The sequence below is a fragment of the Nesoenas mayeri genome (genome assembly GCF_963082525.1).
Source record: "Nesoenas mayeri genome assembly, chromosome: 7".
Classification (NCBI taxonomy): domain Eukaryota; kingdom Metazoa; phylum Chordata; class Aves; order Columbiformes; family Columbidae; genus Nesoenas; species Nesoenas mayeri.
The window spans coordinates 6,148,806-6,175,862 of NC_137551.1; the positions used below are offsets into that span (position 1 = coordinate 6,148,806).

The 27,057-nt window shown below is 38.7% G+C and overlaps 2 protein-coding genes across 2 annotated transcripts in view; one reads left to right on the forward strand and one right to left on the reverse strand.

The window, feature by feature from the left end:
* CTNNA3 (catenin alpha 3) overlaps positions 1-27,057 on the forward strand; it is a gene marked incomplete at both ends in the record, with an annotated part of 466,214 nt that overhangs the window by 138,564 nt on the left and 300,593 nt on the right. The window lies entirely within an intron of this gene.
* LRRTM3 (leucine rich repeat transmembrane neuronal 3) overlaps positions 5,724-27,057 on the reverse strand; it is a gene marked incomplete at both ends in the record, with an annotated part of 85,299 nt that continues 63,965 nt past the window's right edge. The window contains one exon of the mRNA XM_080347388.1: positions 5,724-5,933. Within this exon, the coding sequence (XP_080203514.1) occupies positions 5,724-5,933 (210 nt within the window). The remainder of the gene's footprint in view (positions 5,934-27,057) is intronic.

The following is a 27,057-nucleotide window of genomic DNA, read 5'->3' on the forward strand; positions in this document are numbered from 1 at the left end:
TTTCTTTTGAAAAAATAAATTACAACAAAATATATTCAATATGAATGGTTCAGCTAATGGCTTTCCACGCCTCATTTATGACACACTCTTGTATAAAACTACTGAAATTATTGAAGTGCACAGTGCTAGAGGGACCAATAGTTTTCTTTTAGTGAGTATTCTCATCCCTGGTTGATGAGTTTTTGTTCTCGAAGCAGCACAGAATTAGTATGTACAATATTTAAATTGACTTCAAAATATATTTCATTGGTGCAATCACTTTATCATTAGATTGTAGATTGAACTACTACTGAATTGCATCCGCCCAAAAAATCTGTTTCTTATGAAACACAGAGTGGAAGGTACTCTCTATGAAAGCTGGAATATAACTGAACATTTCTAATTCCTTTATGGTTTGCTACAATAACATCCATCCTATTTATGTCAGTTGACCCAAGGCAATTAATAAGGCAATAATCAAACATTAAAGTTAATTCAAAAAAATTCCATACTAATGCAACATTGAAGTGTCCATTACTATGAAAGTATCAGAGCTTTAATGCGACAGGACTGGGTATAATGAATTCCATGTTGCAGGCTCGTTTGCTATTACACAGCAGGCGCTGTGAGCCACTTTTAAGAATGAGTTATTTACATACAAAATTGATGTTGATAAAGTAGAATATAAGTTCTGTGCCGTGTGGGATTTTCACAGTTGTACACACTGCACATCAGCTTACATAAAAATTCTTGGCAAGGTTTTAGTGGCAAAATGTTAATTCCTTAGGTGTTCACTAAAATAACATTAATCATGAACTCTGATATTCACGTTGATTTATTCTGAAACTTTATAATTAAAATTAATCAGATGCTATAATTAGGTAGAGCAGGAAAATGGAATTTGGCCTTGTTACTTTATTATAGAACTATTAATTCACTTAGATGTTAGAGGAATTTAATGAACATCTGCTTTTAAATATGGATCACACAGTTAAACTAGTACCTAATAAGAGGTTCATGTGTATTTTTCTATTTTGAAAAGTGTTTTGCAATGCTTTGTGAGAAACAAGCTTCTTTTTTGTTTACTGTTGTGATGGACTTAAGAAAGCTGAAAAAATATACTGCTTTCTGCTGAGCTGAATCTTGATTTTATAATAATAACGTCCCCAAGGGAAATCTGATAATTAAATCTACAGGGTTTCAGGCAATGTCTGTGCTTTAGATGACTGGATGGATGTTATTCAAGCTCCCTGGAACTCATCAGTCTGTCATTATTAATTACATGATAATCATATTTCTGTGTCAAGAATAGAAGTGAAGAGTGTTATTATTACGCTATTCTATCACGCATTTCTACTAGAACAAAGAAAAGGGGCAGCTTTTCTTCTCAAAGTTACTTTCTGCAAGACTTGTGAATGTTACAGATTTTAATGGCTTCACAGAAGCTGTGTGTGCACATTCAGAGTGAAACTATTAAGACACCACATTTAGCTCAGTAAGTCCTGAGCTATAAATTGTTGGGGCCTGTTGGGGTGTTCTGTGGAAATGCTACTGTGTACTCACCTCGTTCTTTAGTTCTTCTGTGGGTTTCATCTTTCAGCTGCTGTTCAAGACAGGTTATGGAGTCTTGATGTACCTGTAATCTGACCTAATAAAGCCATTATTATATCAATTTACACATATATGTGCCTTTACTGGTAAGATTTGCCTTTAGGAAGCCCAGGCCCCTCAAACGCATGCAAAATCTTGAGCAAAAAGATCTTTCCCTCAAGAGAGGAGGATCAAGCTGAGGAACGTGAGTTGAACTGTTCTTTCTCCCCTGTTCAGCTGACTGTTTCTGCTGGAGCAGCCAGGAACTGAGTACAGCTGCCAGCATTTGACACTACACATCATCCTGGCATTTGTTCACCTTGGAGTAGCAGCATTGCTAATAAAGCGATTTCCAGAATGTATTACAGTTCCATTGGTACTGGAATCCTGGGTTTATTTTTCTAGTCTAGTCTGGTGTTGCCCTTGCATATTTATTTCCATTTATTTTACCATTCACATTGTGGTTTTGGTGCAATTTCTGTTCTCTTGTCTGATCTGAGGATTAAAAATAACAGTAAGAGATAAAAAATGACTTGCGAGAGAAGGGGAGAAATGGAGTGACTGTCAGTAAAGCAAGCTAGTGCACAGTTTCTGAGGCTGGTACATTTTCTGTTTGCTGTATGTTGCCGAAAGAAGTCTGATATCTGCAGTGTACCTCTGAAACTGCCTATGTATTTTTTTGTTAGTGGTAGCTCTCAGTTCCCTTGATTTAAGACAATGTAAAATGCCTTCTACTGCAAATTTTGATCAATTTTAAATTGGAACAGGAATTTTGGTGTTTATTTTTTTATATACTGTCTTGAGACATGCAGTAATTTGTCAGATTAATCATAAATCCTCTGATACACCTTTAGATAGGACCTCCATTCTGATACTTGAACTCAATTTCCTAACGGGTGTTTCAGCCCTGTAAATTGCTGTACAAGCATGATCCATTGATGGATGGTGTGGATTGTTGCTCATAGCGACATTTATTTTTAATATTGTGTGGGGTTTTTTATTGATAGAGGTTATACTCTCTATCAGTTTGTATTTTGCAAGCATAATGAATTTGCCTGGTTTTTTCTTGATGGTGTTACTTAACTGTGAGACTGAGACTGATTCTGTTGGCTTCCTCTATTTCTAGTTTATGGATTTTATTGCAAAGGGAAATGATAAATTAAAGTGACCCTCTGTAAGTAAATATTTGAACCCATAGGCTCAGCCTACTTTCTTGCTAGCTTGTAGCTTAGAAGACTGGGGCTTGATTATGTGATACTTTTCTGGTTTGTCCATAACTAGAGCATTTACTCTTTATTTCTGTACACTCCAAGTCAGTATATAGCTGGCAGTAATCTCTTGGAAAGCAACTATATACACACTGACACAGGACAGTAGGAGTGAGTCCTTGCTTGGCTTAACCTCGATTTGTTTCACGAAACAGATTTTTTAGGGAAGGTACCTACCTGCCACCTAGTTTTCTTGAAGACATCCATCTTGTTGAGGATGGCAGATGTTTGGGTTGATGTAGTCCATTAAAAAAATGGTATCCAGTTATATGTATGGCAAGGTATGTGTTGACACTCTGGATTTGGGGTTGGGCTGTATTAATATTCCACCGCCACTTTGGGCCCTGGTCTGTTGTGTCTGAGCTCAGAGCCCTGGAGGGGCCAGGGGGGTTCCAGGCAACCTGGCACCCCCAGGGACACCTGCCATGGGGGGACAGCAGAGCTAGGTGGTGCGGAGCTCCTGCTGCCCAGGCCGTGCTCTGCCACCCCTCCACTGTTGAGATGTTGGTCTGGCAGGAGAGGTCCAAGACAAACTAGGTTCCTTCAGGTATGCTTCATTATTGAGGAAAAGGAACAAAAGGAGGAATGTTTGCATGTACATGAATATATATACCCAGTTGTGCTTGTTTGATCAGATGTTTCAAAAAGATTTTGTGTCTCTTGGCATAAGAAAATATTTTTTCATGTTCCAAATTCATTAGAGTGTCTAACACTAGAAATATTAATGTCAGACAGTTCTCTACAAATTAGTGGAGCACGGAGCCTTTGAACATTTGTGCATTTTGAGTAACTGCATCAGTGCCAGGACCGCGTTCATGCACCATAAATATCTGAGGGTGGTGGGTCAAGGGAAAGAATAGGAAAGGTAGAGGAAAAATAACTGAAATAATGGTGATATTTCATCCTAACAGCTCAGTCCTTCTACTAGACCCAGAATGCCTAAACATTAAGCCTTAAAAACAACTTTAAAACGAAGCAGTTAACTTCTTCCTGCAGTACAAAAGTCACTCAAGTCCAGAATGACACCTGCATTTTTGTTTTCATTTTATAGTTAGCAAAATGTATTTTCAAACTGTGCATAGTAAAATTCCAGCACTGTAGAAGACGACCAGAAATTCAGGAACCCATGAAGTAAGGAAATAAGAAACTGTAGATGTTTTAAGATGAGTCTTAAAAAGACAAGTAATGTTTTGAATAGCAAATAATTTATGCAAAATATGTTACAAAATCTAAGATGCTAAATAAATAACCGATACAATGTATTCTGTTTTGACACTTTGTTTCCACTTAAGAGATAGTGACTGCAGATTCATTTGTTAACAATATTTTGAAGCTACTTTTCATTATATTTGCTTTATGTTTTGTACAAACGGTTGAACTGTAATTTTAAATTTCAGTTTTCTGCTTTGAAGCTACAGGAAAATATGGTGGGGTAAACATTCAGAAAAATAGATTTGTGGTTATATAATTTCTCTTTATTATAAAAAGTTTGCTTCACCATATGAAACTTTTTTCTCCTATATTTTGGAAGGCTTGTGTTCCCTTGTGTGTTTTACTGAGTCAGCATGATATAATGTGTTTCTAATTTCTGTAATCTTTTATGATTACAACATGAGGGTAATATTATAAAAGTTATTCTCATACAGTATTGAGAAGTCTCAAAGATTTAAAACCAAAGAATGGGATATATGAATGCTTCAATCCAGATATTAAATGGTAGACAAATAAGCAACTTAGTAATTGTTAGAGAATTAATAGTACTATTTTTTTTTTTTTATTTAGAGGTCTCTTTTTTTTTTTTTTCTTAGCTCAATGTATCATAATGTTAAAGGACTGTTTTACCATTTGGTCTGAATTACTGTATTTTTCAGCAAAGTAGAGGTTTCTTACTTTTGAGTAACGTTTTACATTCTAAAAGTAGTTTAACTCGAAGGGCTTGTTTGTGTTGCCACTTCCGTCAGCAGCTTTGACAGAAGTAGGTTTGGGGCCCATTTGTCTTTAAGTAGAAATACAGATGCCTGATTTGGCAGGTTATCCCTTCATGGCCGCTCTTGTGAAGACAGCTGCCTGGGGAAGTCTCCTGCCCACATTGCCTTGCAGAACAGCTCGACTTTACAAAACATCAGCAGCATTGGCTAACAGTGGCATACATTAACTTTGTCGTTAAAATATATCTGTTTATCATTACATTTTTTCTGATTTAGAAATCAGGCTGTATTTCAAGGCAACATGTAAGTTTGAGGAGAACTGTTACGTTTGTTTAGATTTAGATTTACATTTACAAGAAAACTTGGCTAGGTATTTCAAGATTTTCTTAGAAGTCTGAATAGTTAAACCCTCCTTTTGATTAATGCATTACTTCTGGAACCAGTAGATAAAATTCTACACATTAAACATGGTAAAAACAGTGCTTATTCTGCAAAGGACAGAATTCTAGATTAAAGTTTTCTGGGCACAAAAGCAGTAACAAAATGATCCCTACAAAACAGAGTAACTTAATAACACAAGAGAGAACTTTTGTTGATTTGAAACTTGTAAAGTAAGATGTACTGTACATACCAGCTGTTCTTGGTAATTGAAACTTTACAATATGAAAAATACATTACATCTGTACAGTTTATACAGGTAGGTAGGATGAGTTTTGAAAAAGATTCACTTTAAGGGTCATACTCTGAAGTAAAAAAAATACTGCACAACTTAACTAATTACAAATTGTAGACTTGAAACAATTAATCTTTGTGATTCATTTTTAATTTGAACAGGGATCCTAGAATCCATAATATTATGTCTTCTCACTTCTCTCCACAATGTTACATAGAATTTGGTTGCAGCCTCTGCTACAGGAAAACAAACAAACAAACAAAAACCAAGAGAAAGCCCCAAGAGTTAAGCCAGCTGCTGACTGTGTTCCTTGATTCGTGCTACTGTTGTGATTGTGCTCAGATCCAGATCGGTCTCTAGGTGTGTTTCCACTGTTTCTTCCTGGGTTTTGGAGTCATAGGGCTTGTGAGCAAGCAGTTCATGATGTACTCCACAGTAACTTATTGTGGGCTGATCATAGGCAAGAAATGTGGACACATTCATAGACAATGGGATCTGGGGGAAAAACAAAAATGAAAACCAGCCAGTTACTAAAAGACATAATAGAATTGTACTTGCCTGAATTTGATGTTGAAGAAACAGATTGTCTAAAAACATTGCCTAATGCCAAATATAGTGCTGCATTTAAAAAAAAAATCTCTTCCTTCTCTCTATCCCTCTATCTCCTCCACCCAAAGCCTGTTCTGTACTTCAGGGTGTTTTAAACCTGACCACTAGCACCTTTGATCTCGCGGCCCAGGGCTAGATGTGTGCTTGAATGTGTTTGTGAGGATTAAGATGTGATTGAACTCAAATTAGCTTCAGAATGTAATTAGCCTCTGCTAAAATTAGTCATTGGGGAGGAGAAAGACAAATGACTCAATTGAAGATATATGGAATATTTAAAATGAAATCTAAATGGCTTTTCAAGCTAAAGAGTGGTTAGTGGATCTTGCTTGAATATATCAGTAGGTGTGATACCTTTGGTCTGCTGGGAAATACCCATGAAGCAATTCCTATTACTTATAGCGTAAACATCAATTTAAATCTAGCGACTTTCAGTAAATACTGGACCATGGTAGATGACAGCTTCAGCCACTCTTATGCTGTGGTAGCTTGGGAAGCTTCACTATTGCAGGTTTAATTGAAATGCTTTAGGATGAAAAGTTATTAATTTTTAAAAATTATTTTCTTGGGGATTTTGAACACACTTCAGCATAGAATTGTTTACAATACACTGTAGAATCAGAGATGAAATTAATACAGATTTTGAATTGTATGTATTTATACTACTAGATTTATTTTTATGTATAAGAGAATCAAAGGATGAAAAGGGTGACTCTGTTGTAATGGCTGTGAGTCACTCATTAAAATATTTAAAATTCAAATTTCCAGTCCATTGTAAAACTGAAGAGAAAACTTTTACTTGTGACTTTTATTGTTCTCTTGCTGTTATTTTGAAGACTGAAATGTAATAAAATCAAGTATGAAGACATATGAAATAATACAAAACTGTTTCTCATTAGCACAACCGGTTTATGCATTTGGATGTCCCACCTGTCCCTCTACACACTCACAACAGCATGTTGGAAGTCCCATTATAAACACTGCTCACATGCCATGCAAATTATGGAAACAGGCTGAAAAACAGAAGGAAATGGATGTCCTTCTTTTCCTATATATGAGACATCAATAGCTCACAAAGAGCTAAATAATGTTCAGTTTAGGAGATGGACGTATGTAGCATATAATCTGATCACACTGTCTGAGTCAGAAGAATGTCAGTTAAACCTGTGATGAAACTGGATCTTCACAGGATAGAATCAGAAAACCAGTGGGATGTCCTGCCTCTGGTATTTTAAAGATCTAAGGTTAAAGACACCATACTGTATCATAGATGTCTGGAGATCTGTATCTCTTCATTTACATACATTCATGAACTCACTCTGCATTTCATGTAGCCACCTTGGATATTTGGTTAGTGTGGTGGTTTGTGTGTGTTTTATGTTTTTGTTTTGTTTTATTTTGTTTTTCCACTCCTCATGATGAAACATTGGATGAACACCTCAGACTTTCTTGAAACAATGAAAAGCCTTTACCCAGGGAAGATCTCTGTAATTTTAAATACATGCAATAAGAAGAAATGCTCAACATTTTTCCCCCTTAGTACACACTTACAGTTTCTTTTTTTAAATTATTGAACATTTGATGGTGTCACTGTAGGCATGGATTATTCTTGGAGGCTGCAAAGCAACGAACGTGTCCTGTCTCCTGTAGCTTTGCTCTCGTGACAGTGGAAAGGCTGCAGTGCTGTGCTATGTCCTCATCTTTCCTGTGATCACACCCAGAACCCTGCCCCCAAGTGACCTCCTCTAGTCGCAATTTCAATACAGCCAACACAATCCTGTACACAGCTGATCCCCTGCTTCCCAGGTTGATTGTGCCTTCAGTTCCCGTGGTACCATAGGGTAAAACCAACTCTGGTCCTCTTTGTACCTAACCTAAAGACTGCCATGAATTCTGGAGATGGGATGTAAGCACTACTTCATCTCCGTTCATGTTCTGTTGACCAGACGTAAGTGCCTGAGATATATGGAGAATTTCTTGCTGAATGAACTATCTTTCTTAGGCATGAGACGTCCCAAAGAGCGTACAAGAAGGAGAAGTGGTGGAAAGGCTCTGGCTGTACAGGGAGTCGTGTAGATGTGCTGGTACTTACTTTTTCTCTGCCCACTCTGTTAATTTAGTTGTGTTTGCAGTGCCCTTTTTTACAGGGGCAAAGGGTGGTGAATGGCCTAGAATCACTTATGCCTGTCCACAATTCCATGGAAACCAGACAAGATGTTATGCAGTCTAGCTTCAAATGGACTGTTGCCTACATTTGGGTTGAAATAGTCAATGAGGAGAAATTTGGTACTGCATCTATAAAAATAGAAGATGAGAGTTGACATGCTTCACAAAAATTGAAATCTGTCTCTGTGTGTTTGTCATAAGAGCTAAGGCTTGCACACATGTTTGAAAAAGGTTTGTTATAACTTTGTTGGACTGGAAAAAGTGTGTTATGAACTTAAGACCTGGTCATAGTCTCAGTAGCCTTTTTTTCATATATTTTTCATGTAATGTGTGTGAATTTCTGAGATTTCGTCATATTCTGTTTTTAGCAACAACAGGATAGAAAGCAAAAGCAAGGAAAGAAACACTTCATTTCAGAACTATAGTCAAAAACAAGCTGATAGTTTCTTCTGACCTACTCCTTTTTATTATTGCATCTTTTTTCCTTCCTTAAGTGTGTCCCCTTCTGTGTCTCTTTCCTAGAATGGTCAAGATGTGACCACCTGCCATATTTCTTTTTAGTGTGAGTATTGGGGGAAGGAGCCTTCTTGGTCACTGCTGTTCATACTGCAGCTCGTTTGTAACCCTCAGGTGAAGCTGCTGCCACCCGCTTCATTATTGCTGTCTGGGTGTGCTGGGGTATTAAGGGCTCCTCTGGTATAGCCCTGGAACAGAGGTGGTAATTAAACAAGGAACATCCCTGTTTGTATTTCCTAATTTGCATTTTTCCTTCTGATAGTGAGATGTGTCTCAGTAGAAGTTCTATCCTGTTCTTTGTACTTCAAAAAAGTTCCAGTAAGTAGTACCACAGCATTGGTAATGATAGCTCTCATGTCTTTTGACACAATTCTGGAGTAAAAACCACTGCATTGTTTAATTACAAGTCAAGTGAACTTCAGATTGTTTGGAGTTTGGGTTCAGATAAGCATCCAAAAAGCCTCAGCTTATATCAGATTTGCAGTTCAGAAGCTTTAAAATTGTAATTACTATTCAAGGAAGCATCTGTCCTGCAAGCTGAATTTCATTGCATAGCATTAAATTTCTGTACAGTGTGTACGGGGTGGAGAGAAGTTCCAGCAACCCTGTATCTTTTTAGTAAGGAAGTTTAAACCACGAGAAATGTTTTACATAGAAAATTTAGTTAAAAGGTTATATGCATGTAAAGCAGACCAGGATTTTTTAAAAAATAATTCTGTTCTGTCATGACAAGAATTTAATCGATGTTTGAGATGTTGATGTTTTCACATTTCTGTTTTGATCCTCACTGGCTTTTGAAAAGTTTCCACAGATTAAAAATGGAGGTTTTCTTTACCAAAAAAAAAAAGACTGAGAATTTGGTTCTGGCTTCTCTCTAGCAATTACAGAGGTCTGTAGGAAATAGGTTATTTTATCCAGACTGCATAAGTATATTGACTACTAAACAGATGTGAACTGGTTGGGGGGGGAGCTCAACTTGCTACCGATGAATATTCTGGCAGTCCGTGAAGACAGGAAAGGTTCTAGCAAAGGCGTATGGCATTTCTTAAGCTTCTGGTGGTGTGGCTTTGTTCTTATCTGATTGCCTGTTCATGGGTTGGCTTTCAGAAGAAACAGAATTGCATTTTTTTTTCTGAATTTATTGTATTTAGAATTAGAGGCAATATTTTCAGCCTAAGGATTTTGGTGTTTTGTTAAATTTAATGGACATGGGGTGGGCAAACCTCCTTGTGGGGGGATTCAAGAATCCTGGAGATGAAAACTTGGAACGTAAAGGTATAGCCACAGATTTGGGGGTGGCTTCAGAATGTAGGCATGGGAAAATATGATAGGACAAAAGTATATTATCCATGGAGACAGCAGAGATAAGGAGCTGAAAAACAGAATATTGTGAACAGAAGGGATGAAAATAAGTATATCGGGTTGAACACTGAAACAGGAGAATGAAATGGGCTGAAGGATGGAAGCAATAGAATAGATGGAGTTGTGATGTATCATTATGAAAATGTACAGAAAATGCATAATATAACATAATAAGAATGTCATTACAACACAGGCATGGGAATATAATATATCAGCATATGGTTAACATATTAGAATTAAATCTATTTTATAGAGAAGTCAGTGGGATTTTGCTATTGGCTTCAGTAAAAAAGAAAAAAGGAACAAGCCCTTGTAATATATACCAGGGAAACATAAAGGTTTTATTGGTAGGAATCAAAATTAAATGCTTTATTCATGACCACTGTAAAGAATCATGTTATTTCGAATGAACTTCAAAACAAACCTGATACTTCAACATCCCTTATTTCATCTTTGTGATGTGTTTGCCATATTATTTAAATTTATTGGAGGTTAAATTTTGAATAGTACTATTTTTGAATCCTTATGCATGTAAAACAGAAAAAGGCTTAGAAGGAATAAAATACCTTGGTTTTATTAGGTAGAGAATGCATTAGAAGAAATTATAATTAATGTATTTAAGAAATCTTATCTAAATTGTCTCTTTTATGAATCTTAATAACCTGATTTAGAGTTTGAATTACAAGTGAAGGCAGTTTCTGTCTTCATTTGTGAACACTCTGAATTTCTAGTTTCTTTTCTGTTTCCTATACCTGTGAACCTCACCACTGAGTGTTGTTCCTCCATAGGTGCCCTTTTGTTTGCAGATGCAACATCGCGGGGCATTGTAATGCCTGTCCCAAATTCTACCACAGACCTTTCAGAACATTTGACCCTGTTTTCTATGTCCTGGTTTTCTCTCAAGAAGAACTGATTTTCCCTAACAGGGCTATATTAACTTGGTTATTTCTTTGTCCTCTGTTGCTGTAAGATGCAGAGAAAATGCTATGTAAGAGTGTAATCCAAATAGTCTCGTTCCAGTGCTGCTGGACTACAGCAGTTCTGTGAATTTTTGGACTTGTGTTAGAAATGACTTCTTGTGCTGAATAGAAAAAACCAGTTGAATATACACCCCAGGCACAGTGTAGTACCCTGGCAGATACTCTGCTCCTTGGGGGTTCCTGTTTGCTTCCAGTAACCTACGTAGGCCTTGCGATATTTGAAGTTCTTTGCAGGGCTTTTTGATGAAGTTGCACAAGAATTACCCGGACACTCATTTAAGCTTCTTAACTGGTTTCTTCTTGAAGCTGAGTCCCTGTTCCTCATGGTGTCTGGGGACGGGACAGCAGCAACATGGTTTGTACCTTCACCTACATCTCCAGTCCCTCCACCCCTATGTTTAAACCTTTTCTGTGGTTTAGACAGGTCTTGCCTGTAACAAGCCCCTTATTTTCTCTCTTAAGTAACATGTCGAATGGCTTTCTGTGAAAGCCCTAGAGCTGTTTGGTAGGTACAGTTCTGAAAAGAAAGTACCTATCTGGTTATTATCTGCTTCGAGCATGTGTTTACTTAAAAGTGCTGTGCCAGAAGATAAGGGAGATAATTAAACTCAAGCTTCTGTTAAAGGAATAGATAAACCTGTTATAGCCAATTTGCGACAGTCATGGATTTACAGTTCAGATCCTCCTGGCTCTTCTACCAAAATGTAACTCAGCGGTGGAACTAAGATTACCAGAAGTTACTTCTTGGTGGTGGTGGTATTGGCATACCCTGTCAGGTGGCCATACTGTAAGGCAATGAGTACCTCAGATTAAATTGTGATGCCTTTAAAGTACTGAAAATGGATGACTGCAAAAACTGCTAGTCACTTGTAAAGATCTTAGTTTTCTGTTAAACGTCTGAATTTTTAGATGGTTGTTCTTAAAAAACTTATTTCTGCGTATTTCAGCCTTTTGAAGTCTAAATTCTAAAGGCCTGGGAAAGGGCAGTATGTTATTAGATCAGCTGGTGAGAACTTTGCAATGAAATGTCGGAAGGCATTGGTATAACATCACCCGGCTTTCCTGGCGAGTGGCAGGGAGGAGTTGTGCAAGTGAAGCAATGCAAAGGGAAGGATGTTTTCAAGCTTTTTCTGCTTCTCTCAAAATTAATTTCTACTCCCTTCAGGCTGTAATTAAAAGCCTACCAAAAGCGTAAGCTGTAACAATAGCTTTCATTGAATAGCAAAATTTTTCTTTGCACAAATGCTAAGTTAATGCCTCTTGTTTCGTGTTCAAAGTATCTGTTCAGTATTTAACGTGAATTTTAAGTAATTTATGATACAGCGTATTCCCTCGGAGAGGAAAGTAGTATTAAAAAGTAAAAATCATCTTTAAAAACAAAGGCAAGTGCTTTTGAACCTTTGTGCTGAGTGTTGGACTTATAAACAGTATAAGCTGATTTTTTCTGAGGGATGGGAGATGGTACAGAGAGAATTCAACCACTGTTGGGTTCCTCGAGGAACCCAAGCTGCACCACTATAGGTTTGCTATCTTAATTTTATGGTAGAAGGATTTGTTAAAAAAAATTCAGTAATTGAATATGCAGTTGAATATACTAGTTGAGACAGCGGCCTTTACCCTTATTTGAAATGCCAGAGTGAACAGCTGCTAACAGCTGCTACAAGAATATCACCCCTTTATTTTTTGAAATGTAGAAGATGAAGAAGAGGAGGAAGTGAAACTAAAGAGGTTTTATTTTTCATTCCGATTCAGTTCATTTGGGTTCAGACTAAGGAACAGTGAGCTGTGATTTCCTAGTTGCTGGACATTTTGTCTTGCATGTTATTAGTTTTCTCAGAATTCGAACAGGTTGACATTCACTTAACATCTTTTCTTCCTGCAAAGGACGTAACATTTGTGGAATGAGAACAACTTGTGACTTGATAAGCTTTCATTGCTTGCTTGGTTTTGAAAGCAGTATGTGTTGCAATTTATTTTAGACATTCATGTTGGCTATTAATGTTAAAAAATGAACAAGTTATACTATTCCGCCTGACAAGGTAGATATCTGCCCTGCCCTTTTTGACCTTCTGATTTTCGGGGGTGAAGGGGGGATTTTTTTTTTTTTTTTTTTAAATTTACTTTTTAATTTAACAGCCTGGAGTTTTTTATTTTTATTTTAAATATCAGTCCTTCAAGTTCTAATGTAGTCAATTGAATTAGGGAAGTAGGTATGAGAGTATATAATTCTGAGTAAAAATTTGTCCTTTCAGTTGATGCATTGTATGAAATATGCTTCATAATATTTAAAAATGAAGTGTATATAGCCCTTAAGTATTTCTAAAAATGTAATTACAATTAGATCCATATCTCTTGAGCACTAACCTATATTTTTCATTTGTATACCAAACTTGGTGTTTATTGAGATGCTCTGAAGGAGTAATTACTGAAATATCATTTTAAAAAGACAGCACTGAACTTTGCGGGACTAAAAGTAAATCAACACAGATAGAGCTTTGATTTTAGATGCTGGATAAATGATGGATTCAATTAAAAGTATTAGGTAGCAAGCATTTGTTGAATATATACAAAAATGGCTATTTTTGTCTTAGTAAAGTTTGTTGCAACTTGGAGAACCTGACTGCATCTTAGTTATATTTCATTGTTTAACATCAATAGATAATCTTATAATATGAAAAATTTGCATGAAGCAAAAACACATGCAAAAAGACACCTTTGAGAAGTAAACCATGTGTTTGTAGAGGGTGCCTCAGAGAGAAAATGTTAATAAGCCACACATATGTAGGTAGGGGTGTGTGTGTTGTGTGGACACACTTGTGAGTCATGTGGACAGACCCTGCCACAGGTCAGTGCAGCTCCTGCCCTTCTCCTCTGAAGGTTTTCCAGTACTGACAAGGAAACTAGACTTTATTTGGTATGTCGAAGGAAACGGAGCTGAATGAAAGGGACCAGTGAGATTAGTTTGATTTCTATTATAAATTTGTTTCATATTTAAGGGAGGTCTATTTCCCTTAAAAAACCAAAACAACAAAACACACAAACAAAAAACTCACAATGAACAAACAAGAACAACAAAGATAACCCCACAAACTATTGTATCATTAAGTTGAGGAAACAATGTATTGCAGTTAAGTTTAGAAAACCTTGTCCAAGCCAGGCCTAGCTAAACACTCAAGTGCCTTGTTTAGTTAAATCCCCGAGGGCCTGGTCATGCAGGATGTCTTGCAGAAACCAAAGGGAAGACTTTTTGTATAGGAGATCTCTGTGGAAGGTAAGGTCTGTGTCTGGGATGCTGTGGTATTCCTGTTAATGAGCAGAAATCACTGAAGAGTGGCTGTATCCAATATCGAATCAGTTACACAGACTGCCGTTATTTTTACAGATTTTCATTAAGCGTGATTGTTTTGGTTGATTGTTTTGAACTTTTTAGCCCATCATAGGGCCATAAGTAGGTTTTTTTGAGGACTCTATTCCTCAAAGGTTAGATTCTCTTATATTGGATAGGCTTGTGTAGAGTGTGATTAATCTGATCTTATTTTCTTTATCCTTCTGTAATTATTTTAATGTAACAAGCAATGTTAATATCCCCTAAGTACTATAACAGGCAATTTCATTACTTTTCATCAGGCTTGTTTACAGAGAAATAAACCAGCAGGAAATAAATAACACTGAATAAATGAGAAGTTGAAGTATTACCTACTCTGAGTATTCAGAACCATGAGTTGGACTCTGAAGAAGTCATGAGCCTACTTTAAGGAAAGGAGGGTGGTTTTGTTGAAATAATATTTAATTTCTTGTTTACTTTTTGATGTCTGAGCAGTTGGGCAATATGACACAGATTTTTTATCTATGATGATTAGGTTCTAACTGCAGTAACAGCTCAAGTTCTTAAAGCTCCACTTGATAATATGGTTGATATAGATGGCTTCCTTTTTCCACTTTGCCCTTTCTCTTGCTGTTATCTCCCAAATGTTAACCTCCTCTTTCTAACTTGTCTTGTTCTATTTTTTTCCCTCTATTTCTGTGTTTAAGAAGAAGCATCCTTCTAATTCTTAACCCTATTGATCACTTGTGTAGCCTTTCCATCTTCCAGTTACGTTTTGTCTGCCATTAGTCTCTTATCTCATTCACCTTTGCTTTTCTTTGTACTATACTGTATCTCTTTGACTTTTTTTTGGTAGAGTGCCCTAATGCTCTCTTTCCTCAAGTGTCACATCCCCAAATAAGCTTTCTTGACTCCAGGAAAGGGGACAGGAATGCCTGGTGATGCTGAGCCAAACAGTGAAACCACCCACGGCAGTTTTACATTTTGAGCATTACCTTTCAAAGAGTTCTGCTGCTGAATGGGCTGTGATCATGGGTTTCTGAGTGTCCAAAGTCCCATCCTGCCAATGATTGTGTGCAGTTGTGACTAACCTACTAGAATGAGCTGGTGAGACATCCATGTCGTTAACCTAGTGTGTGTATGAATTGGAGTTGTACGGGCCAACAGATGCCAGGGCTAAAATATTTATAGATCTGAATGGAAAAGAACTTGCTCTCTGAGAGCAAGGAGGCGGCCTTATTTACTCTACTAGTTTGACTTTTCTCTCTCAAAATTTTGTGTGTATAAAACTGAGTTGAAGACAAACTTGCTGTGTTACATTTGAATTCTACATTACTGGGAGCTTGAGATTAAACTGGGGTACCTGTCTAAAAAATGCAAAACCCAACAGCTGAAACCTGATGCTTTCTGTGCTCCTGACATTTCTGAAGAAGAGGTTTTCCAGACACATCTATAGCTGACAGAATCCTGCCCACAGTGTTCTTGCAACTTAAAAGTCATCACATACTCAGCATCACGGATGTGCCGGTAGATCCCTTCATGCAGGTGCCACCATACTTAGCTTTATTAACTTAGCTTGTGTTGCTCCAGGTGTTCTTCAGCTGGGGGAGGTCTGCACTTAGATAGTTCTGAGGAGTGTGATTGCTGTTGCAGCACTCTCAGATGACTGTCAGTAATGTTGAGGCATTCGATGGTCAGTGATATGTTATGACATCAGGAATATTCCTGTGTAATGAAATCTCAAGTCCCAGGATCCTTATGAAGTGGTAAGAAAGGTTAAAAAAAACACCAATAAATCCCCCCACCTCAACCTCACCTCACCCTTCTCTGGTACCTCCTTGTGCTGCTGCATTATTTTCTGCAGCAATGCTGCTCAATGCCAGAGTCTGGCCAAAGCTTACCTGGTTAAATATGGGGTGTATGGATTCATTTAAATGTATATCATGAAAATGGGTTAAGTGTGTGGTTTTTTTTATTTCGTTCTCAAATGTGTTGCAGTATAAATTCCTCTTTTTAAATTTAAACCAGTTTCCATGGAGTGGTGTCCTCTTGTGCATAGTGTTCTCTAACAAATTAATAAGTAAAATTAAAAAATCTAACATTCATAGCTTGCATCAGCTTATAATATGAATAATATTATTTCAGCAACTAATCCAGACATACCTGTCAGAGAGGTAATACCTATACTAAGACTTCTTTAATCCAATTGCTGATTTTTATGGTCCTAAAGTCCCTTGAAGTACCTGACTCAAAGCCAAATGTGCTCCACATGCTGAGCTTTGCATGTAGATCTTTAAATTAGTTGGAAGGTGTGAATAGATTCCCTTGTGGCTCAGTCATTTGTTGAAGCTTAAATGGTTTGTATATTGTAGGAAGTGGTTTGTTTTTAAAATTTATTTTGCTCTGTGTAATGCATGTGTTCTCTTTGAAAACTTAGTACATGCCACATGGAATTTCAGGTATTCTGCTCCTTTCCTTCCTTTCTTGTTCCCTCTCCCCACCAAGCTGATAAAAGGCTGGGTTTTGTTTCTGTTGTCGTTGCTCTGCAGTTGGCTTCACTGGCTGAAGGAGACAGAGCTGGAAGGTCCCGGCTTAGCTGGAGGCCAGTTGGTGCTGTCAGGGTTAACGGGCAGCTCTATGTCCTACTGGTGTGCGATGGGGGAACCCAGGTTGGGGGGTAGCTTGGGGGTATAGCCACAAAACAAGAAGGGGGGACTAGGAGTCCTTGTTCTGTGAGGTGGGTTTGTGTTACTCAAAGATTACAACTGAGGAGTGGAAAGAATTGGATCATCATTTATCTATTCAAAGAATAAATAAAATAGACAAAATATCAAATTCATATAGTTACGATTGCACTTAAGTTAAAAACTAGCATATTCCTCTTTTTGAATTATTTGAACAAGGGCATTTTCACATATCTTAAAAAACACCTTTTGAATGAGGCCAAAATACTAGTGCAGTTTTGGCAGAGGCTCCTCTGGAATGAAGTTCTCTTGCTTTGGTAGTGGTATGAGAATTGACATGTTCACCCAGAGAGAAGGGACTTCCTAAAGTATATTAGGAGAAAAAACTGAAAACGTAGAAGAATTTAAACAAAAGATCAATTTTCTAACTAGAAACTTAAAAATTAATAGAGATTAATGCATCTAAAAAAAAAAAAAAAAGTTTAATGTTCAAATAAAATACTGCTTTAACAGGCCCAGTTCTTGGAATTTACCATGCAGTGGCATTGTTTTGTTTATTTCTACAAAATAATGTAATTTCATAAAACTCATCTGAGTGAATTATTTCTGATTACATTAGTGAATAAGCACTGTGTACTTATTTAAGTAAATCAAAGAAAAATCTTTGTTTAAAATGGAATTAAATTATAACAGAAGGCTAATACCAGATGCAGCTTGAAAAGCAAGAATAGGGGTTAATATAATTTACATATCTCATGGATGGGGAACATGGGATATATGGTTCTTTCAGTTCTCAGAAAAGGTTCTTAATAAGTTTGCATGTTCTGAAGAGAACATGAAGAGACAGGCAAATGATGGTTCTCTTCAGAACATGCAAACTGAGATGTTAAATTGTATTTTTAAAAGCCCACAAATGTGGCAGGAGTCCAGCATGAGTTTAAAGGAACACACCAAATAGGTGATAGATAAGCAGCACTTCTACCAGGTCTAGCCTGGAGAAAAAGAATGGAGCCTGAATATTTTTGAAACAAGTGAAAATATTGCAGAAAATGTCATTAACGTATTCAATTTATGTAATTCTATATGGAAACTTCCATAGAATTTACAAGAGAAGATGTGTTTCTGTTTGGATGGCTTACTTGCTGTTAGAACAAGTGAGAAAAAAGTGTGGAAAACAAAACAAGAGGGGGGCGGCTGCGCTGGTAATGAAGGAAATTACCCTCTATATTTGACAAATACGAAGATGACATGTGAGCCATCCATATTAATTGGTGTGTCCCTGCTAGAGATAATAAAATAGTGCAGCTTTTCCAAATGTTGGGAAATGTCCATTCTGAAGCTCTGTCTGCACTGGCTTTACAGAGCTCCTGCTGAACTTCCACTTAGATGGAAATTCAAGAAGAGGAGAGATTTTGGATACACGATGAATTAGGATGAAAAATAATTAAGGACTTTTGAAGTTTTTCACAGCACTGAAGCATTTTCATTTTGAATATGAGTATTTTTTTCTAACTGGTTTTGTTGCATGCTGTGTTAATAAATAAGGTTGCAGCAATATGAATTGTCAAAATTTATTTTTTTGAAGTTAAAAAATGACAACACTGTATTAAAATCATAATGAGAACATTTTAGTCTAAACCAAATGTTCTGGAAAATTTAGTGAAATATTTTGGATATCTGTTCTTTTTTTTTAAAAAAAAGATTATTTTAAACACATTACATTAATAAGAATTTTCTGACAGAAAAATCGATCCATCCATGTGTTTTTGATGATTTCTGAGTATCTTGAGACTAATTCCAAGGGTCAGTTCATTTGCTGAGGCCAGATAATGCCATTAGCATGATGGTGTTTGCAAAGTACTATCACATCTCATCTGAGACATCAGATTCAGATAAAAAAGGCAATCTAGCAACAATAGATTGAGTTACTAATAGCAGTAATGCAATGCTTAGTGGCTGTAAACTAATTAAAGGACTTAATTAAGTTGTCATGAAATAATATAATCACTATGTCAGTTCTTCTTTGTCATCTGACTGCTTGAGCAAACCATCGTCTGGTGTATGTTATGCACCAATATGTGCCATGGATCCACTTTTTGTTCCTTAGGCACCTCTGGGTTCTCTCTTTTTGAGTATAGTGATAAAAATAGATGCGGACTTTGACTCGTCTCATGTGAATGGCTCTGATGCCACCTATTCTATGTAGTATTAGGAGTTTTAAAGCAATAGGTGTTATGAGTAATGTGGCTTTATAAAATCAGAAATTTCTGTTTAATATTTATTAGCCATAAAGAAACAAAAAGGTCAATTAGTATTTGTCACTTTTTTGGAGTGGTGTTCTCTTGCATGGGATTGCTGACAACAGAACAGTAACAGCTTACTTGGATTTGCTTGGCTTTGATTCACAGCTCAGGTAGCATTTTGTCGGTGAAGGAAGGATTTTCCTCTATTTGGTTAGTTACTGTGGAGTGCTTTTGTGGTTCTACAGTCCCAGGCAATACGAGATCACCTCTGAAAAACTGCTTTTGAGTTAGAGGATGCTGGCATGCACTTGAACCTTTTCCTGTGAAAGCACTGCGTGTTCAAAGTCGTGTTTATAGGTCTGGTTTTATAAGTCACGTGGCAGATTCAAGGCCTCATTAAGAGAAGGATGTACAAGCTTAAATGGCACTTCAGTGGATGCTAATGCTTGTGAACCAGAGACAGCAACCCCAAGTTGTGTTCCTTAGTTTTTTGACCTGTTAGTTCCTGGGGTGCTGCAGTTCAGGGTTATTTGTGGACTTGGAACCATCCAGATTTGCCCACCAGGGAATCCATCAGCTGTGCTAAGTGATTCCATCCAAATAATCCAAATAGACCTGGGGGAGGGCCAGTATTGGTGCTTGATGAGCCTATATGCTTTGAGAGTCCACTGTGTGATTCTGCAGAAAACTGTCTTGGCTGGCTACCTCTTGGAAAACCCCCTATAAATTCCTCTCTGAAAAACCTTTGTGTAAAACTTTCTTTACAAGACTTTGCATGAGAATGACCAAAACATAATTAATTTTTAGTACAACTTTTTCAAAATCTGGATTTGCATGCTTTAATATGCACACCAGATGGACTGAAAATCTGACCAAATTTCACGATCAGATGTCACAGGTAACATCTAATTAAAAACCATTTTTAAAATATTTGGACAGAATTTCCTAGGGTGATTTTAGAATAAAAGAGAAATACTTTATATAACTTCATACAACAGAGATGCTTTCTGCCTTTTTAAAGAATAGTTTACTATTTATGGTTTTGTTCCTTTTGGTAATGATGTGCTTTACACATTCAAAATAGATGAAGAGAGAACAACTCAGCTGAGCTACCCAAAGACACAGATGGCTAGTACAGAAATCTGCCTGTCTCTCAGCTCTATATTGGAAAATTCCTTATGAAAGACTTCTTAATTTGAAGCTAGTGAAGTTCACTGGAATGAACTGCCTGTTAAAACAGTACCTTGCATTTTCTGTATCAATGTTTTCAGCATTCCCTAAGGTATCAAAGACATGTCATATCTGAAGATGGTATCCTTGGCAGTACAGTGAAATGCACTGGTGAGACTTCTGGATATCTGAAAATCCTGAGCAGAGTTGCTCTACTCAAGGAAGTAAATCTCTGAGCCTACAGCCCGATGAAAATGCTCTTAAGGGAGTTTCTGCATTACACACTGTCGTGCAGAGCTGCCAACTCAAATCCCAGGAACAATCTAGTCACATTACGTCTGTATATCTCAGTAACGCTGCCACCCCGTCACCTTGTGCTTGTAAACAAGCTCTGTCAGGGTTGGATTTCTTCTTCCTTCCTTTCCTCTGCCTTCTATGGTGCAGACTTACATGCAGTGTCTTTTAAATCTTGTAACAGTGATGGCTTAAAATCGGCTTCTATGAAAATAACTTGTGGTTTGAAAGTAAGAAGGCAAAATGATAAAGAACACTGTATTCAGTGTTACTGTTGTCTGGATGGTACTGAGAGGAAGGATGGAAAAATTCTGTTGCAACCTACTGCAGAGATAAGGCAGCAACTTGGAAAGAGTGCAACAAGGAAAGGAGGAACAATTCATTTTAGACTGGGGTTGCATCTGTAAGATATGCCACTCAGCATTCTAGATACCCAGCTTTTTCAGTACATGCTGTCATTTAGTTTATGGAGTAAATGTGAAAATCTCAGAGCTTTCAAAACACTCTTATGAATTGACTTTCTGAAAAGTAGTTATGCACTTTGAATAAATGATACACTGTCTTTTTCTCTTTTTGTTTAGGAAGAAAAACTTTAACAAGCAAAAATGAGAAGGGTAACAATTGTTATTTGTCATTCAGAGGAGTTATTGTTTTGCTGTGCTGATAATTTGCATTAAATTGTGGATATGTTCATTTGTTCTTCATGACATGGTCTATTTTAATCCATGAGAAAAATACCTACAGCCTAATGGGATTTTCAGTCTCTGAGAGTCTTTATGTTCTGTTCTTATTTGATTAGAATCTGGTGCTTTCACACATGATGTTTGACTAAAAGAAAATGAGGAGACACACACACATGAAATATCCTTAAAGCATTCTAGTCTCTATGCTTATGTGCTACTGGTTTATCTCACCTCTCTGCTTCCCTGGAGCAAATACAGTCTCTGGCCTACAGCATCTCTACTGCATGTGAGAAACCAGATTGTTATTCTTGCTGCATTGACTGTACTTCTTTCACTGGTACTGCTCAGCTGCCCCCAAGGTCTGAATGACATTGATCTGATGCTCACAGCCTAGAAATAAAGTTGATGTGAGCTATGCAGAAATCTCATGGCTAGTGCAAGGAAATCATTACCTCTTGCTAAATAAATAAGGGAAGGTAAGGAGATTGCAACTGAGCCAAAATATGAGAAGAATCATGACACTGCTTGGGCAGGATCTCCACTGAAAAGCAACACAAATGCACGTGTGCTAAGAACGTTTTAAAAAGCTGAGCTTGTCTGGTTGTCCGATTGGGAAAAACTAGTGCAGTGAGAGCAGTCGTATTTGAGAGCGTTAATGCTACTTTTCCAGTGTTATGGGAATCTTTGCCATTCTCAAGCTGTGTATATGTTAATTTTCTTGTTGAAAACATCCTTTTGGGGAAAAACTCTCCATCAGTGAAACAATTTTCCTGAGAGGTATTATGGTGTGGTGATGGTGGTTGTGTGTGGATTGGGGGGATAAGAGGGGGAGGAAGGTTTGGTGTTTGTGTGTGTGGTGTTTGGTTTGGTTTGGGGTTTTTTGTTTGGTTGGTTTTTTAGTATTATTTATTGATATATCTCTCCAGTGTTGTTCTCCTTGGTCGGGGGTCCTTTCTTGATCTACCTGTTATGCTGTGATCACAGTGTATTGAGCTCTCTGCAACATCATGGTAGGTGTTCAGCCAGATGCTTTTTGATGTCCTTTGCTCCTTTACCTGCGGTAACAGCTTTGCTTTCTCTGTAGTTGTGCTTGTTAGTGGCTCTCTCACTGGGCATCCCTGTGTACGTGCACGACACAGCACCTCACTTGTTTGTAAGAGCTCCATTATATAGACACGGTAACATGAGGATTGGCAGAGCTTTTTATCTGTCATTTTATTTTGCAATCAGGAATATGCCTGATTGGTGCATTGTTCTAACATCTAAAATATATGCAACAAATGTGTTCTACTGAATTTTGTGGAATCTTCTGCTTTGATGGGTAGAACTGTATGTCCTTCCTTTTTTTTTTTTTCTTTTTTCTTCAGTGTTGGAGGATTATTAATACTTCTCAGCTGCCTCTCTGAATGTTTTTCGTCAGTCAGGGCCAACTCTAACTTGATGGAACAGGTGGTTGCTTAACCAGCAAATTGTTTAACATAAAGACCCAGCCAGGATGTAGCTTCTTATAATTAAAAGACTCATCCTGCTCCTGCCAGCCATCTTTTCCCTTGCTCAGCATTGCACCGTTTCAGACAGAATGTGCGACAATAAAATACAGAACATTTCCAATGTTAACTCTGTCTCATCCAAATCACCCAAATGTTGCTCATATATGTTGTGATATTAATGTGCCATAAAACTGGGTGGCACCTGCTTTCCATGTCTCAGGAGAAAGGATTTCTTTTTATTTCTACATTTCTTTTGAAGACAGCAATCTCTTCTTGTCCTTTTAGGGAGAAAAACCCCAACCCAAGCATATGGTTCCACCTTTACATTGCAAAATGCTGCCACTCAGGGACTTCGAAGCCAGGGTGTGAGGTGAATGTTTGGACCAAATGTTACTGAAACAGCCCATGGACAGTGGGACAGGACAGGGGGTTCTCCTTACGCAGTGTCCTGACTGCCCCACAGCCAGTGCCGGGCAGGGAAGAGGTAACAGGTCAAGTACACATATAATGTTTTGTTTGTTTTTTTTTTTCCTCAGTAGTTTGAAGACATATTCAAAACCTCTAGGATACTTAGTCTTGGTGAGTAGTTGTCAAAGCAAGCCAGCCAACCCTGTAGCTAATTTTTAGGAGGTTTTTAACTCATAAGCCATTACTAACTGCCTGGATGACAGAGCCAGAATTGCTTTCCAGTCAAACAAATAGACTTCTCCATCACCTCGGCAGACATTACTCCATTGCCCATATTGTATACTAGCATGGCTGTTAATTGCTTAAACATCATAAGTAGGGCATTACAGAGTCTTTAAATCAACTCAACTGTATTCTATGCTGAAATTTGTACTTTTCGCTCTTTTGTCTATTTGTAGAAGTATTTGCTATAAATATAAGGTGGATGGTTGTACTAAGATGCATAATTGGCAAAGTGAGATTGTTACCATCTGCAATCCTCGTGTTAAAATTTGACAAATGTGATATGATTCCAAGTATTTATGGTGACCTACTTAGAAAAGATACAGTACTACTATTACCATACTATTTATCACAGTATCACAGTAAGTTTGAGATTGGAAGGGACCTCAAAAGATCATCTAGTCCAATCCCCCTGTTTCTGGTATTCGCCACTGCCTCACAGCTCTTCAGTTTTTATTCAAGGTGTTGGTTTTGGTCAGTAAATCCCTTCACTGTCTGCAGTTCCTGGGTGGGGGAAGACTTCCATATGATGGGGTCATTAATCCTTGAGTCTATTTTACCCTTGGTGCTGTGGGGCTTGCATCCGTTCGTCCTGTAAAGTGTCCTGGAAGGCTGCTCTTTTCTGACTGACCTTTACCTGGAGGAGACAACACTGTAGCACTCCTGTAGTTGTTATCACAGTATGTTTGGGATTGGAAGGGAGCTCAAAAGATCATCCAGCCCAATCCCCCTGCTGGAGCAGGAACACCTAGGTGGGGTCGCACAGGAACATGTCCAGGCAGGTTTTGAATGTCTCCAGAGAAGGAGACTCCACAACCTCCCTGGGCAGCTGGTTCCAGTGCTCTGTCACCCTCACTGAGAAGAAGTTTTTTCTCAAATTTAAGTGGAACCTCTTGTGTTCCAGCTTGATTGCATTACCCCTTGTCCTATCATTGTTTGCCACTGAGAAGAGCCTGGCTCCGTCCTCGTGGCACTCACCCTTTATATATTTATAAGCATTAATAAGGTCACCCCTCAGTCTCCTCTTCTCCAAACTAAAGAGACCCAGCTCCATCAGCCTTTCTTCATAAGGGAGGTGCTCCACTCCCTTAATCATCTTTGTTGCCTTACACTGGACCCTCTCTAGCAGTTCCCTGTCCTTCTTGAACTGAGGGGCCCAGAACTGGACACAATATTCCAGATGTGGTCTCACCAGGGCGGAGTAGAGGAGAAGGAGGACCTCTCTTGATCTACTAACCACCCCCCTTCTAATATACCCGAGGATGCCATTGGCCTTCCTGGCCACAAGGGCACAGTGCTGGCTCATGGTCATCCTGTTGTCCACCAGGACCCCCAGGTCCCTTTCCCCTACACTGCTCTCTAATATGTAATTTCCCAACCTATACTGGAACCTGGGGTTGTTCCTGCCCAGATGCAGGACTCTACACTTTCCCTTGTTAAATATCATTAGGTTATTCCCCGCCCAACCCTCCAGCCTGTCCAGGTCCCGCTGGATGGCAGCACAGCCGTCTGGTGTGTCAACCACTACTCCCAGCTTAGTGTCATCAGCAAACTTGCTGATAGTACACTCTGTTCCCTCGTCTAAATTGTTAATGAATATATTGAATAATACTGGCCCCAGTACTGACCCCTGAGGCACTCCACTAGATACTGGCCTCCAACTAGACTCCGCACCATTGACTACCACTCTCTGGCTTCTCTCCTTAAGCCAGTTTGCAACCCACCTCACTACTCTATTGTCTAGACCACACCTCTTCAACTTAGCTGTGAGGATGCTGTGGGAGACTGTGTCAAAGGCTTTACTGAAGTCAAGGTAGACCACATCCACCACTCTGCCATCATCCATCCACCTTGTTACATTCTCATAAAAGGCTATGAGGTTGGTCATGCTTTACCCTTGGTAAAGCCATGCTGACTGCCCCTAATAACCCTCTTATCCTTGATATGCCTTGAGATGGCACCAAGGATAAGCTGTTCCATTACTTTCCCAGGGACAGAGGCTGACTGGTCTATTATTACCTGGGTCCTCCTTCTTGCCCTTTTTGAAGACTGGAGTGACATTTGCTTTCCTCCAATCCTTGGGCACCTCTCCCATTTCCCAAGACTTGGCAAAGATGATGGAGAGTGGTCCAGAGCAATGACTTCAGCCAGCTCCCTCAGCACCCACGGATGCATCCCATCTGGACCCATGGATTTATGGATGTCCAGACTATTTAATTGCTCCCTAACCCAGTCCTCATCGACTAAAGCAAACTCCTCCATTGACCTGGCTTCATCCGGGGTCTCAGGGGTACAGGGCTCCCCAGGACAGCCTCCGGCAAAGACAAAGAAAGCATTCAGTAATTCTGCCTTCTCTGTATCTTCTGCCACCAGGGCACCCACCCCATTCATCAGTGGGCCTACATTGCCTCTGGTATTAGTTTTATCTGCTATGTATTTGAAAAAGTTCTTTTTGCTGTCCTTGACCCCTCTTGCCAGCTGTAATTCTAAGGAGGCCTTGGCTATCCTAGCTGCCTTCCTACATCCTCTAACAGTAGCCTTATATTCCTCCCGAGTGGCCAGCCCCTGCTTCCATGACCTGTAAACTCTCCTCTTCTGCTTGAGCATACCCAACAGATCCCTATTCAACCACGCAATCCTCCTGGCTCCCTTCCTTGACTTCCTACGTGTGGGGATGCTCTGATCCTGAGCGTGGAAGAAGCAATCTCTGAATGCAGTCCAGCTCTCTTGGGCCCCTTTTCCTTCAAGCAGTCTTGCCCATGGGATTTCCCCCAGCAATTGCTTGAAAAGGCCAAAGTTAGACCTGCTAAAGTCCAGGGTTGCAATTCTACTTGCTATTCTGTTCCTGCCACACAAGATGCTGAACTCTACCATCTCATGGTCACTGCAGCCCAGGCAGCCCTCAACCTTTACTGCTTCGACCAGACCCTCCTTGTTAGTGAGGATGAGATCCAGCAGTGCACCTCTCCTAGTTGGCTCCTCCACCATCTGCATGAGGAAGTTATCATCAATGCACTGGAGGAACCTCCTGGACTGTGGCTGGCTGGCTGAATGGTCCTTCCAGCAAACATCAGGGAAGTTAAAATCACCCACAACAACCAGGGTCTGTGACTGTGAGGCCACCCTCAGCTGCCCATAGAAGGCCTCATCAACTTCCTCAGCCTGATCTGGTGGCCTGTAATAGACACCCACAACAGTGTCACCCCTGCCAGCCTGCCCCTTGATCCTGACCCATACACTCTCAACTCCTTCGTCATCCACTCCTGGGCAGAATTTAGTACATTGTAGTTGCTCTCTCACATAGAGAGCAACTCTATCACCATGCCTGGCTGGTCTGTCTTTCCTGAAAAGGGCATAGCCATCCATGACCACATTCCAGTCATGTGAACTGTCCCACCAGGTTTCTGTAA